The sequence below is a fragment of the Anoplopoma fimbria genome, chromosome 2, assembly GCF_027596085.1.
Source record: "Anoplopoma fimbria isolate UVic2021 breed Golden Eagle Sablefish chromosome 2, Afim_UVic_2022, whole genome shotgun sequence".
NCBI lineage: Eukaryota > Metazoa > Chordata > Actinopteri > Perciformes > Anoplopomatidae > Anoplopoma > Anoplopoma fimbria.
In genome coordinates this window covers 1,926,903-1,943,352 of record NC_072450.1, presented here as the reverse complement: position 1 = coordinate 1,943,352, position 16,450 = coordinate 1,926,903, and the positions used below count along the sequence as shown (strand labels likewise).

Sequence of the window (16,450 nt, the reverse complement as noted above, 5' to 3'; positions counted from 1 at the left end):
AGGGGGGAGGGGGATTCGGAAGGGCAGCTTTACCGGTTCTTCCATGGACTCGCCCACGGTAATGCTCCTCCTCTGAGCTAAGGATAGCTGGGGATTAGCGGACATGGTTGGAGCGTTGAGAGGTTCAGGTTGGTTGGGGTCCTTCAGTTCAGATGGCCTGTTGCTGTCCTGCCCCTCCATCTCCTGGTTGTTCGACTTGCTGCTTCCTTCGTTGCTGGTGTGGACCATCAGCAGCCCTGTTGACTTGGGTTGCGATGTGTCTGCAACATCCGCCGGAGCGCTTTTCCTCTCCTCGACTGCCTTATGCTGCCGCTCTTCCCTCGCTCCATCAGACTCATACTTATGCTCCGTCATCTGCCTCCTTAGACCGCCTCGGACAGGCCGCCCCATGGTTGCCGTGGAGATTGCAGCGAAACTCGTCTCGATCCCGGAGCGTAGTTTGGTGTCGATAAACAGCGGTTGGTTGAGGTCTGGTTTGTGGCTTGGCTGAGCTGGGAGGGACTGGGCTTCGTGCTTGGGCGTTTGCTGAACCTGAGGGGGATTTTGTGGCTGATTCTGAGGATGGTTTTGTTGCTCCTTCATCGCCCGGTCACGAGCTGCCAGGGCCAAAGCGAGTGGAGAGTTAGGGTCCAAGGGCTTGCCGGTGACAGGATGGAGGTAGGTCCCGTTGGCCCTGTAGTGGCTCTTAGGAGGAGTCGATGGTAGACTGACGGGGCTGTCCAGGTTGGGACATTGGCCTGTTCTGGTGTTTAGAGGTTCCCGTACCACTGTGGGTTCAGGGGTGTTGAAGTCTGTCATGTTTCCACTACCGCCCCCAACAGGCGGCCCAAGCTGTGCAGCGGGAGGAGGACCCAATATCCTTCGCAGACGCTCGTCGCTACTGAACATGCCTTCATCGATGGACTTTGAATGGCGTAGCCGAGGGGTTGGTGTGGGACTGTTGAAGTCATCATCCCCAATGTCTATCGACTGGAAGGCAATTGAGTGCTTTTTTGCCTCTAGCCTCTTCTCCCGGTCCCGCACTGCCCCGGCAATAGCTGCCGCAAAGGGGTTGCTTAGAGACATAGGGTCTTCGGGACGCAAACCACAAACAGTGGGCGTGAGAGGTGGGTGTTCAGGGGTGGTGGGCTCGATCTCCATACTGCTACCCTGGCTGCTCTTGCCACTGCTGCTGGTGGAGGGCTCCTTGACGATGATGGTGGGGATGGGGATGGAGGAGCATGTTCGTTCTACGGGCGTAGTGGGCATGGAGACCGCGCCCGAGGGGTTTGTTGGCATGCGACACGCTTTCTCAGGACTGTCCTCAACGTTGGGCTGCTTCACCAGCATTCCCTTCCTTCGAGCTGGTTTGGCTGGCACATACAGTGTCTTATTGCCCACCTCGGAGTAAGGGTTCTCCGGCACCGGCGTGCGCCCTCGAGTGCGAGTGCTCTCGAACTGCTCTGAGCTCTGGCGGTAATAGCCTCGCCTTAATGTGCCGACGTCGGTGGTTCGGCTTATGGTCTTCACCGCATTGGGTGAGTTCTGGGTGAAGCTGGGTCGCGTGGTGCCGTAGCTCTTGGGTGGAGGGCCGGAGTTGTAGTCGGGTGGCGAAGGGGGTGAAATGGCTGGAGGAGGAGGGATGTCCTCTGAGGTGTCGGGCATCGAGAGGCTGCGGGCGAACTTGAGAAGAGGAGGCGTGAGGAATCCCTGTTTCTCATCCTCCGTTGTACCTTGGAGAAATGGAGCAGAAAGAAAAACGATGTGAGGACCTGGGCGAGACAACCCTATTATTCATTTCCAGCATGGCCTCCTCTTTACACTGCAAATGTCTCATTTATTGATGTGAACGCTTTCTTAACCTTTATTTATCCGAGCAGGAGGTTCCTGAACTTTGAGAGAGGCCCGAAAGATAAAAAAAGAAGAACGTTTGCTGCAGCAAGTGGGAATTTACTGGTGACTTCATTTGACTAATCCCCCAACACCATCAATTTAATTCTTAAACGGAAATAATGAGAAAAAATAAACCGTTATCTAAAACCCAAGCAGTTTATTTACATGCAGTATGATTGTGTTTTTTTATTGACTACTCTAAAAATCAGTATTTGAATATTTTTGCATACTGGGGTCCCTAAACAGTCTTGGAAATGCTTCAGTTTGACGGGAAAGCTTCCTGATCCAATGAGTGAAATTGTATTCATGTGTGATGATGTTAATCCTCATAGTAGTCATTTCACATCGTGAGATATTGGAATCTTGACGTCACTGTATAATATGACCTGTTGTGACCTCTAAGATAATCACAGCCTCATGAAATGTTACAACCACAGACTGGAGACCTTGGACATCCAGGTGATGTATGGATTTGCTATATAGTTTGACAATAAGGGTTTCTGAGCAGTTTCCACATCAGAAGTGTTCGCCATCCAATCGTGGAAAATGCAATTCCTACAAAAATCTCTAAATTTGAAGATTTAGGCAGCAAATCAGAAAATGGATTTATCAATGGTGTTCATCATATACTATGACATTAATTACATTATTATAACATTACAGGTGTTTGCAGTCTATGGATATTTCACAATATAATACAGTATTCAGTCTTTTACTCTGTGGCTATTACAGCCTTAATTACTTTACACCACTGTGAATTCACCAGAGTAGGTTGTTAATAACAATAATAATTTACTGTGAAAACGTTACAGTAGCTTACTGTGAAACCAATGCAATTAGTAGCCAGTAATTAACTTTGAATTAACAGTCTATTAATGTACAGTGTGGTAAAGAGGTGTGGAGTGGAAGAGGTTAAACTATCTCACTTACTGACTAAAAAGGCTGACCAAAGTTACATCCATTATAATTTGTTGTGACTTTATTGAGTCGACACACTGGTGACATAAAACCAGAACATTCAAAAAAGTGCTTTCATTGCAATTAAATGTTCTTCATTTTTTGGTTATAATAATGTTGGCACTGCGAATCAAAAAGCGCTGTGAGTGAACATTAGCCTGCATGACGCCCCTCCAGTTCAGCAGTGAGAATGAGGTCTCAGCATATGCTTAATGACCTCTAATATTATGGCCTGAAAGCACACACTCTGCTGACTGGATCCTTCTAATTTATCTATAATTAGCTTTAATATTGCTCGAGCACACGGAGCAGGTCCTCGGAGCATTATTAGAATATTACGACAAGCTTAAAAGAGCGAGGTACTGGACATACAGTCACACACACACACACACACACACACACACACACACACACACACACACACACACACTTTAACGGTATGCATCATACCTATGGACTTTTGCTTTTTCAAAGTGCTCTTTTCAGGAAGCCCCAGGAAAGCCCCCGGTACAGTGGGTGGCACCACTGCTACTCCCTGGCGGTCGTGATACAAGGACTGCAAAAAACAGAACTTTGTTAATGATATACCCCAAAAATACACATACTTCATTAGCTCTCTGCAGGCTGTGGAGGCCGACACTTACAGCATCTCGTTTCAGTTATCTATCAGTACAAAATAAGCTGTAAAACACAATTTAAAGAATTTTATTCAAAAAACTCATCTAAACACTTTAAAATTATTATGATACAATCAAAACCCCATAAAACCCTCAGAATCCCAAAACAACAGCATTATATATTGAATAAACCATTTAATTAAGGATGTAATTCTTAAAAAGTAAGAATTATCTATGTGTGTTCCACCTTTTTCATGTGTTTTTCAAGGTCAGGTGACACCTACGTTCATATCAGCTGCCGTTACCAAGCAGCGACTGGACGGGCGCGGTTTGATTGTGGCGATCTTCATATCGACGGGCGAGGCCTTCTGGGCGTGCGTCATCTCCTCCACTTTATCTGGAAGATAAAACGAGCCGTGAATCTGTGAGCAACGGAAAAAAACAAACAACGCAGAATGCCGGACTGAACTTTGCAAAAGCCTTGGTGAGTTTCTCATGAGGCCAAACGCAAGCTAATCATTCACAGTGACCCGTCTGTGTTTCCACACTGAGCTGCAGATGAGACTGAAACAAAAATAAAACATAGAAACATATTTTTGGGGGGGTTTAGGGAGGACAGGGGGGAGACAGGAGGACTTTGATGAAATGTGTCGGGTGCGTCCAGCCTCACAAAGCCGTGCAAGCTTCTTTCCAAACAGCCGACTCAGCAGCATCATCCACCTCTCAGAGGTCGTTCCCTCATCAGAGGTCAAACGAACGATGGACGTGAGGTCTGTCAAGTTTGCCGTTATCTTTCTCAGTTTCTCCCGTGGGAAAGGTGTCCACGGCAAATTTGTCAGATCTGAACTTCCCTCTGATGTGTGATGATGCCGTCGGTTAGAGTCCACCTTTAAAAGAGGTTTTGCTCAGAGAAGCTACATGCTAGCGCCGACGTAGCCTCTCGCTGCGTGGCCTCCCTGGCTATAGCTCTGTCGAGGATGTGGAAAGCGTTCCATGCATTGGGGGGGGGTGGGGGGGGGGGGGGTTGCGATTACTTAGAGTGACTTGGAAAACAATCCTCTTCTTCTGCGCATCTACACACAGAGGAGAGGAGTGGGGAGGGAGGGGTGAGGAAGGGAGGAAAGGGGGAGGAAAGGAGCGTCAATGACCTTTACTACAAGTTACAGCTAAAAACACAGACACACACACAACAGGAGGAAATGCACATTTCCTCGCTCTCAAGACTGGATTGCTGCTTTACAGCACATCAGACAACGTGGAAACCAACACACACACACACACACACACACACACACACACACACACACACACACACACACACACACACACACACACACACACACACACACACACACACACACATACATACACAAAAGGCTGCAGTGACACAGAAGGGGAAAACGAAATCACACAGAAACAAACATTTTAAATCAGGTAAAATGAAGAAACATTATATTACAAAAACTGTGTTGTTTTGTATATTTTTAGATCACAAAGTGTTTGCACAAACACACAAACACACACACAAGTAAAGAGTTCTGTAATTCCTCATTAAGGGTCTCATGTTTAAGCTTTCTCCCAGAAGTTAAATAATATGAGGCTTGTTTAAGAAGCATTCTGATGTGAACTACTCTTTTTTATTAAAGAGTGAACTAACGAAACAACTTGGCATCTTCGTGGTTCAATATCTAAAACCGAGTCAGAAGGAAGAAGAAATAATAATCTTTGATCGTGAACAGTTAAACATTTTTCTATTCAACATCAATACAACATTAAAACATGCAACAGCAACACTTAGAATAAAAGGAAGTTCAAAACAGCTGCAGTCAAAAACCACGTTGTAAATCATGCAGATACACCGTCTGGTTGGAAAGTCAGACAAAGAAAATCCTTGTAGAAATATTAAAATAAGAACAGTGTCATTGATCACAGTGAGGCGGTGGTGAGGGAGGGATGTGACATGAATCAATCATCGGAAACACTGGATCAGACTTAAACATGCCCACAGTGACTTACCACCTTTCTTTTTCCTTAGAGTGGCTTAAAGGAGGGACAGAAACAGATTTCGGAGTCTTTAAAGCACAAAAACAGACTCGAACGTTCTCACAAGATGAACAAAAACGCACTTGTGTTGTTTAGCTTTGTTTAATATTTGCAAAAAGTATTTAGTCAGTGTATTTTTTCATTTATTTAAATTTGTCCTGCAGAGACAGATGCATATGCTGCTTCAAAATTTAAATTCAGAAATGAAGACTGTGCTGCACTTTAGACTTAAAAACGCTACCGAGCAAAATGATTACTATTATAAATGTATAAGGTTTAAGAATGAAACGCAGCTCTACTAGAAACATGCTGACCACAGGTCATTTTTTCTGTCAGCATTTTCCTGCAATATAAGTCGACTCCCTCCGCTGTCATTTATTTATTCATTTATTCACCTTTCATCTCTCTGCCGGCTCTTTGCACACCTATTGACCCACATAAGTTTATGCAGTTAATCAAAAGATGCTATTCGAAACAACGCACCCACCAATCCAGCTGCTGCGACTACGGATTGTTTCTTTGATTGATTAATCTGTTTTTATGATGACACAACTCAAGGTGACATCTTTACATTGCTGCAGTCCGAAACACGATTGTTAACATCACAATTGTGGTTAATTTTTTGCAATCAACGTATTAATTAATCAACTAATTGTTTGTGCAGCACACATATCATTTATGCCATTCTTTTCTGCAATAGCCATTAACTGTATTTTATTTCCATTCAGTAATCACGCAGTAAAAAGTACTTTGTTTTATTTTGGTGCTGGCGAAGTCTGCACTGCTTCCCCTGGATTCACAGAAAAATGGTACAAACAGATAGTCAAGTGTAATCTTTATCTCACTGATAACAGCCTCACTGTTTACTGTTCACTCTCTTTACATCATGTCAGAGCTGTACAGAGGCGGCAACCTTCTGTTATGAAAAGTGTCTTGAACTTGCATTCTCTCTCCTGTCCACCAGGGGGCGACTCCTCTGGTTGTATAGAAGTCTATGAGAAAATGACTCTACTTCTCTCTTGATTTATTCCCTCAGTAAACATTGTAAACATGAGTTTATGGTCTCAATCTCTAGTTTCAAGTCTTCTTCAATACAGCATGATGTTCATTTAGTAAATGATGCTCCATTTAGAGTCAAACAGACCATAAAGCAGGGGATGCTTTAGGGCGGGGCTACACACTGATTGACAGGTCACTACCACTTAAACTCTTTCACAGTGTGTTTTCACTTCATGACGGTTAATCATAACCCTTTTAGTCGTATAAATATGTCTTATTCAGCTTTGTACTTGGCTCCACCCTCTCCTTTCCCTTCTGGTTCAAAAAACCAAGATGGCGACGGCCTTAACGCCGAACTCGAGGTTTCAAAACCATCGGTATCCTGGGGTAAACCCTACAGTGGTCCCTCTTTTCTATTTCACACATCCTGCTTTCCTTCCTCCCTCAGGCCTGTTCACCAATGTGGCCTCCTTCTGCTCATGTGTCTTAGAAACGCTGGCTGCCCTGTCCGTCAGAAGGGATCGGGACGACGCAGCACTTTTAATGCAACACATAAAAGGGTCATGTGACGTGGCCACGGCGACAGCTCAGGGTTTCTCTACAAGCAAGAGTCCTTCATGCATGATGGCGAGCAGGAGATGAGGAGGGAGGAAAAGCAGCTTTTCTTCTTATTTAAGAGACGAACCAAAGCAAATGATGGAAACTTAAATTGCATTAGCCATAACAAAAGCTTCAACTCAGCCGCTGTGAGCCGATGGATGTAGCAGTCAAGCAAAATGGAAGGCAGAAGGCAGCATTAACTGCTTACCTTTATCCACTGTGGAGAGATTAGACCAATCAATGAGAGTGAGAAGGAAGAACAAACAGAGACAGAGGTGCCGTTAGACACAGACTTCCTCATCACATCGTGAGTAAAAAGTCCAACCAGGGCGCTCTTACCGAGTTCCTCCAGTTCAGAGGTCATGGACTTGGAGCGCATGGACAGGGCCGTGGTGGGGGCTCTCTTTGGTGGAGGAGGAGCTGACGGAGAAAAAAACATTTTGTTTTATTCAGACATTAACCGGCTTTTCAACTTCTAATGGATTGTGTTCATAAATGAGTCATGTTTGTTGTATGTTACTTCATACTATACAATGGTCTTTGTGAATACTTGATTCTGATTGGCTGCAAGGTGTCAATTCATTCCTGATAATGGAGCCCTTGTTAAGTAGTCCCAGCCTTCTAAATGAATGCGCTGGCTATAAAAAGATATTTAAAACAATGAGTGTAGTCCTACACAGCCTAGTCTGGTGTTGGACACACTGCTAAATGATATTGTTATTGATGTTGAATCCTGCTAGCGTTATTATAATCAAGCATTTGTGGAATTATATTCCCTGTATAGCTAGCTAGTCTTGTTGTTAAACAGACTGTCAACATATATTTACTGGTTGTCAACTGCATGTTATTTACTTTGAATACATCAAGCATAACGTTAGCTTCGCGGCTCGTAGCTGAGCACAATAGAAATATGGTATCTAAGGTTTGTCCAATTTACTGGACTTCTGTAAAGAACGTTCCCATTGCAAGAACCTTATGGGATGGTAATGATTGTTCCAGGTATTCTCTAACCCTCAGGGTTACCAGGCAAATGGAGATTTGTGTTGCAAAATGCATGAAAATAGATCCCTTTAATGTGCAGTGGAATATATATAGGCTGAGCTAAGTTTTGAACTGTTAAATGGTTTAGTTCTTATAATCTAACAAGCTAACCAGCAGTCAGCAGCTTTATAGGAGACATATGAGCTTCTGGTTCTGTGTTATTTTTGGTGTTTGCATTGTGAACATGGAGTAAGTCAGATCTCTGGCTGCCTCTGAGGGATATTATTACATAACACATCATTAGTCAGCATGCTGCCCTACTGCAGGGAGGTACAACCGTTAGCAGAACCATAACGCAGCAGGTTTTTCTACACGACCTGAAGCTTTTTCACTATTATTTCATTTTCCAATCCATGTATGTTTTGAGTATGACTGTCAGTCATTCATACTCGGTGTTAGAGGTTTCTCTGATGGCGTAGCAGCCTCTGAATGGTTGCTGTACCTTTTTTGCGCGCCGTGTCGTCGGGGTCCAGATTCCGGCTCACGGTCACCACCTTGATCAGCAGCCGGTTTCCTCCCTGACGGATCATGTTGACCACCTGTCTGTGGCCGACCTTCACCACATTGTCCTGGTTCACCTGACGCAAACAAACAAAAACATAAAGTCATTAACGGCTGGGAAAGCCTTAAGGACGTCAAGACATCCTCACATTGTCGAAAACTGACATTTTCTTAGCCTGCAGTATAAGTAGGAAGTGGTAAAAGTTTATTTTGATTGTGTATTTGAGTACTTTTTGAGCAGAAAAGTGAAACTAAAGGGCGTATTTTATTCTGTACATCTTAAAAGACAGGAAATACTGTTGGTGACCACGAAACTTTTGACTTTGAGCCTATAATTCTGAGTTTATCAAATACAGAATTCCAAGATATCATAAAATATCCTTCAAGGCTTTGTTAGAATATTCATTTTGGTGTTATTTATTTTTTATTAGAATGGCTGCAGTCTTCTAAGAGCCTCGCTACCAGTGTTTATGCAAGACACTGGCAACAAAAACATCTCAAATTCAAAGCGACGGTCCTTTTCTTATGGCATAAAAACAACAACAACACTGGTGGAACAAAGCAGCAGCAGATAAGAGGTAGAAAAGGTTGAGCAGCGGTTCGCTCTCTGCGGCGGCTTCACGCTGAGACTGATGCTATTTCAAGGTCGACAGCTCGTCAAAGTGACAAATGATGAGGCAGGAAGTAAGACCAGCCGCAGGGAGGACGGACAGGCCGACAGTATGCTACCACATGACAAAAAACAACGTGTCAATCACACACTATGTGCTAATTCTAACCGTTAATGTGAACAAATATCACACATACACCCCCCGGACACAGGTCACCTATTTTGGATGATTTCTCCTCAGGCCTGTGTGGGCGTGTACAGACCGTTTGATTGACATCTGTTTTGACGTCTTTGTTTCACCTTTTGGGCAGGACAAATTACACCATCCTCATCATCCTCATCCTCATCATCATCATCATCATCATCATCATCATCATCAACCTTATCCTCCTCCTCCTCCTCCTCCTCATTCTCATCATCCTCATCACTCAAATGTTGCCGTCTCATCAGCTTAAATAAGAAAAAAAAAATACCTGTGCGGATTTGCAGGACGTTCCAAATAGTTTTATTGTATAATTAAATGTATTTTATTGTTATTTTACTTGTATATTAATAACTTCATTAAACTAAGTAAACTTTGAAACTGTCTTTTCCAAAGATTGACACCCTAAAGTTCATGTTTTAGTACATTTAGTACTCGTAGGGCTTAAAGGTTTATGTGTTTTTTGCCAAACTCTAACCGCACGAGGGTCACTGTGCATTTCACGTGACTGCATGCAGAATACATAATATGTAGATTGATGCACGTATTGTGGAATCAAAGTTCACATGTGCTAGTTTAGGTTAGCACAACAAGCGGAACGGCGTGCAAGTCAGTTGCATTATGGCGGGCTCATATGACGAGCCGGAGCGGACGCTGCTCTACCGCTGTAGAGGACGGAAACACATCCAACGATCACCACGGAGGATAAATGTTTCAATTTAAATTATTCTATGCATTTAGTATTTTCAGTTTCACAGCACAAGAGATGCTTTTCAGTTTTACAGCCAATTGTGACCTGATGCATTTTGGGAAATTGTTTGTTCCGAGTTTGCACAAAGAAGTCTTTGAAATGTTTATTATTATTCATTTTTTAAAATACTTTACCAAAGTTGCAAGCAGGCAAAATGATATCTCAGTCCCCAGAAAGAGGATTGTTTGTTTTTCTACTGTCTAGAATTGTATCTTTACACATTTTGGTTTTTCTTTTCCGCTGTAATGAACCATGACTCCTAAAACGGAGCATGAGCTAACCATGACTTTTGTATACTGTTACTTCACTAACTGTGCACTCAGCATTAATATACAATGTTCAACAAATGATTGAGGTTAAACGATAAGTTGATTAATCAATTAGTATCATCAGAAGGCCAATTTTGTCATCACTAGATGCAGCTTCTCAAGATTTATGTTTTTTTTGTCCTAAATGGGAATAAACTGGAGATGTTTGACAGTTTTTGTTCTGATTTATTTCTCTAAAGGTGAAAAGAAGAAGAAAGCGACTCACAACACTCTGTTTTTAAACCTGACCACGGATATGCAAATGAGGAGGGGGGGTGTTATCGCTTTCCTCCTGTCCTCCCGCCATTCTTCATAATTACAATATTCATGTTGTCGGACGGCCGCTGCCCTCGCAGTCAGACTTCAAACACAGTCAGAACAAGTTGCCCAAAAAATAAAATAATTACTGCAAAAAAAAAAAATCAGCTGTGATGGTTTGTGATTAAAGGTGTGTGTGTGTGTGTGTGTGTGTGTGTGTGTGTGTGTGTGTGTGTGTGTGTGTGTGTGTGTGTGTGTGTGTGTGTGATACCAGCTGGTCACATACAGCTCAGCTACCCAAAAACATATCGCATCACAAACACATTTCATGCTTTCTCTCTCTCTCTAACACATGCGCGTCCACATGGGTGGTTTTTAATCTCGTTACTGCTGCTCTGATTCAATACAAGCTCCGCCCCCTTCCTCCTCTCTTCCTCCAGACAAAAAGAGGAGGAGGGGTCAGATGGAGGGAGGAATGATGGATGGAGACGATGGAAGAGGAAGCTGGAGTGTAGGATGTGAGTGATGGAGACAGAGAGGAGGACTCTGGGAGAGCGAGTAATCCGGCGTTCACGAGGGCGGACGTTTCTGATAATTAGAGAGAAATGCTCCAACAGCTGTTTGAACGTGACCTCGTGTTCCCTCCGTCGTGCTCCACCGCACACACACACACACACACACACACACACACACACACACACACACACACACACACACACACACACACACACACACACACACACACACACACACACTACAACACTACAACACTATAGCCTTATGTAACCTGCTCCGTCTTTTCACCCTGTTATGTAACAACGCTTGAAGGATGGACACACACACACACACACACACACACACACACACACACACACACACACACACACACACACACACACACACACACACACACACTCACGTGAACATACACACACTCGTGAATATTTTCTTCTGCGTTTCGAACCTGCTTTACAAGCATCAGGACAGATTTTTAACCATGAATATTCCTTTCCACCGTCCCTACTTTCACAATGTCTCATTTTTCTTTTTTTGTCCTTTATTTTCCAGAGTAATCATTTCATTTCCATAATGGCTCAACAAAATGAAGCTTTATAATTGGCTTTTCATTTGTTAATTAACATTTTGCAAGCTGTGCTTCACTACACTACTTCTCAACGTCAAGACTTCAGCTGCTGCAAACTGTGGGGCGGCACAATTAATCCAAATTTTGTCTTCTGTAATTTTTAAATATTTGCAGCAAAGTTTGTCACATTCTGAAGCTGTTTATTCGTCTGGACTCCTTCAGACCCCAAAAATGTTCCACACAAAAAACAGCCCCGTTAAATATGTGAAATATAGAACTAGTTTATGATTTTGTCTGGATAAACTAGAATGTTAGTGTTTTAAGAGTCTGGACTTTGTGCTGATTGGTTTATTGAACATTTGGTTAAATGGTTGTTAAAGTTATTCTCAGTTAATTTATAAAAGGTTTTAGATTATCTGCATATTTCATTTATTATTATTTGAAGGATGATTAGTTCACACAATTAATGACGCTGGTGTGACATACGTAGGTGACACATGAGGGAGTGAGTGTGTGTAAAAGTGAGTGTAATAATGACTGAGGGAGTGAGATAGTGAGATAGTGAGTGAATGAGGGAGTGAGATAGTGAGATAGTGAGTGAATGAGAGGGAGTGAGATAGTGAGTGAGGGAATGAAATAGTGAGTGAGGGAGTGAGATAGTGAGATAGTGAGTGAGTGAGATAGTGAGTGAATGAGATAGGGTGAGAAGTGAGGAGTGAGATGAGTGAGAGAGATAGTGAGTGAGTGAGATAGTGATATGGTGAGATAGTGAGTGAGGGAGTGAGATAGTGAGTGAGTGAGGGAGCGAGATAGTGAGATAGTGAGTGAGATAGTGAGTGAGATAGTGAGATAGGGAGTGAGATAGTGAGTGAGATAGTGAGAGAGATAGTGAGAGAGATAGTGAGAGAGATAGTGAGTGAGATAGTGAGTGAGATAGGGAGTGAGATAGTGAGTGAGTGAGTGAGATAGTGATAGTGAGATAGTGAGTGAGATAGTGAGATAGTGAGATAGTGAGAGAGAGTAGTGAGATAGTGAGTGAGATAGTGAGAGAGAGAGAGATAGAGAGTGAGATAGTGAGTGAGATAGTGAGATAGTGAGTGAGAGAGATAGTGAGATAGTGAGAGAGATAGTGAGTGAGTGAGTGAGATAGTGAGATAGTGAGTGAGTGAGATAGTGAGTGAGATAGTGAGTGAGATAGTGAGTGAGATAGTGTGAGATAGTGAGTGAGATAGTGAGTGAGATAGTGAGTGAGATAGTGAGATAGTGAGAGAGATAGTGAGTGAGATAGTGAGAGAGATAGTGAGTGAGATAGTGAGAGAGATAGTGAGTGAGATAGTGAGATAGTGAGAGAGATAGTGAGAGAGATAGTGAGAGAGATAGTGAGAGAGATAGTGAGATAGTGAGAGAGATAGTGAGATAGTGAGTGAGATAGTGAGATAGTGAGAGAGATAGTGAGTGAGATAGTGAGTGAGATAGTGAGAGAGATAGTGAGAGAGATAGTGAGAGAGATAGTGAGAGAGATAGTGAGATAGTGAGAGAGATAGTGAGAGAGATAGTGAGTGAGATAGTGAGATAGTGAGTGAGATAGTGAGTGAGATAGTGAGTGAGATAGTGAGTGAGGTAGGGAGAGAGATAGTGAGTGAGATAGTGAGAGAGATAGTGAGATAGTGAGAGAGATAGTGAGAGAGATAGTGAGTGAGATAGTGAGATAGTGAGTGAGAGAGATAGTGAGAGAGATAGGGAGGGAGATAGTGAGATAGTGAGAGAGATAGTGAGAGAGATAGTGAGTGAGATAGTGAGAGAGATAGTGAGTGCATGAAGCCTGAAGGCCATAAACTGCAAAAAACGATCCTGAACCAACAACTACAAGAAATAAAAACAGCTTTGAACCAACAGCTTTATGGCTGAACATTTACAGTTTAATCAATAGTACACACACACACACACACACACACACACACACACACACACACACACACACACACACACACACACACACACACACACACACACACACACACACACACACGAATTAAAGAGCCGTCCTCCCGTCACACGGAGCAGAAGGGCCGATTCAAAAGCCATTATCATCATCATAACCATTACAATAGTTCCCCCACATTAAGCATCATCCGGCCCATTTAGCCCAACACGCCCTGAATCCATCCCATCGCTCGGCCCGATCTCATGCCAGGCCGTCGTCCCTAACTCACTGACGGCCTCTAATCCGGTTAATCAATTATAATCTGACCGATACAGGCGCCGCGCTCCGAAGACACGCCGCTAATCCGGGCTGTCAGAGCAGATCAGAGGTCAGCTGATCCCTCCGCAGTGACATAAATACAGATGAGAGTATTTATACGTGACTCAAACTGTAAAGCTGACTCTACTGCTGACTCGTGTTAGGGTGGTATCTATTATTTGTATAACCTCCTGACATTTCACTGGGGTAAACGGTAGATATCGATATATTTAAGGAAGAAAATAACAAAATAATCCTTTAAAACTGTAACATAATATTTGAGCTGCTGGTGTTCATAGTAGTATGTATGACATTGTCTATCTAACCCACAATGCCTTCTAGATAATATGCAATTAAAGTATTTATCCCCTTGGCGATTTTACACAAAAATAATCAAAAATTAGGTGAAATTAAATGTAAAAGTGGTGCGTGCAAATGTATTATTATTTTTTCTAATTTCACTTAAATATGTGTTCTAATTCCAGGTTATAATGCAACAAAAAAGGTGAACATCTGGAGGAGGCATGAATACTATTGCAACACACTGTAAAGCTTCATTTATGAGAGAAAATGATGTAATCACGGCCGGTCGTGCATCTCTGATTATTTGTAATTTGACGCACAAGATCACGTGACTGTGACAAATAGTTTACTAATAAAAACAATATTTACATTTCTGAGGATTTTACAAAGGACAATTTGTTTTTAGATGCTTCAGAAACAGGAAGTCTTCAAAATATACATTTGAGTAAATATTTTGCAGCCAAAATCAAATAGTTTACAGAATATTCAACCTTTGTTTCTTTATAATACATTTAATACTCGACTTCTTTCTTTGCAGGATTTGTGCAAAGGTAATAAAGTAGTCCATGAATATGAGATATGAGTTTACAGATAACTACAATCCCTCCTAATCATTGTGGAGGATGGTTTATGGTGTTTTGCTGGTTATACCTACAGTCTATGAACATATCTATAAGTTACACTCGTTGTCTTTTTATTTCTTTACACTTCTTTTAGTTTGTCTTCAGATGTTTCAGACGTCAGCGGGGACTCGTGCTGCGTAGGTATAAACAAAGCTTTACTTTGATGGGTTTAAAGTACGCCAATAGAATAATCAATACATATGAACAGCACCCTGCTTCCATAGACTGTTGCTGGAGGACAAGATAACACAGTATTCTGCTAAATAAACTCAGGAAAAGAGAGAAAAAAACCATAAGAGACAATACAAATAAAAGACATTTAACGACAAATTTATATGACCATAGACACATTTTTCCTTTGTGCAGTAAAAAAAACAAGTGTAGAACGTGAGGACACACACACACACACACACACACACACACACACACACACACACACACACACACACACACACACACACACACACACACACACACACACACACACACACACACACACACACACACACAGGCAGCAGCATTAGAAACATGGAGCTGATCTACATCTCAGACTGTGAGAGCTCTCTGAATTCTGAGCATGTGTGTTTTCCTCCTTGTAGGACGCTGGAGTACATCAAAGCAGGCTCATTAAATACAGAAATATACAGACAGAAAACTGTGTGTGTGTGTTTGTGTGTGTTTGTGTGTGTGTATAAGAGAGAGACACAGGAAAAACCTAAAGAAGAATAAAGTGAAGGATTGAAAAAGGATGAGAGGAGGCTGAGAAGATGGAGACAAGAGTTTTATTCTGATGACTCAGAGTCCTAGTTAGAAGAGTCTTGACTCTGATGAATCATGTAGCTGAATATCAGCACATGTTAGGGCACACACACACACACACACACACACACACACACACACACACACACACACACACACACACACACACACACACACACACACACACACACACACACACACACACACCAACACTCTGCATGCAGTCCTACATTCCTTCAGTGGTTCAACCCGACACATCAGCTCCACCAGAAACACACCGACACACGAGGTCGGGATCACTTTCGTCCACTGATGGAGGGTTCATGGTGGTTCACTACCGCCTTGTCCTACTGGCACAGATCCAAACAGACCATGAAGCAACGACAAGCTTGAACCCACGTCTTCATCACGGCTCCGAGCTCACACCCACTCCTGTCCTCACACCGTATTTGTTTCCCTCAAATCTTTGTGTTTGAATAAGTTTGAGATTCTCTATTCCATATTCAGAGCATTGATTTAGGTTGTAGGTAGGGATGGGTATTGTGAGGATTTTATCCATACGAGTACTTTTATCGATTCTGCGTATTGGTTTGGTTTCTTACCAATACTCTTATTGGTTCTTTTTGATTATATTGTGAGAAAAAAAGGCAATTATTTAAGAAAATAATCAAGATTTCTTC

General features: G+C 42.6%; 1 protein-coding gene across 1 annotated transcript in view; it reads right to left on the bottom strand.

Moving 5' to 3' along the window:
• LOC129108911 (SH3 and multiple ankyrin repeat domains protein 2-like) overlaps positions 1-16,450 on the bottom strand; it is an 88,722-nt gene that overhangs the window by 14,017 nt on the left and 58,255 nt on the right. The window contains 8 exon segments of the mRNA XM_054620840.1: positions 2-1,712; positions 3,280-3,385; positions 3,731-3,843; positions 4,481-4,519; positions 5,463-5,486; positions 7,297-7,305; positions 7,428-7,508; positions 8,572-8,707. Coding sequence (XP_054476815.1) covers positions 2-1,712; positions 3,280-3,385; positions 3,731-3,843; positions 4,481-4,519; positions 5,463-5,486; positions 7,297-7,305; positions 7,428-7,508; positions 8,572-8,707 — 2,219 coding nt within the window.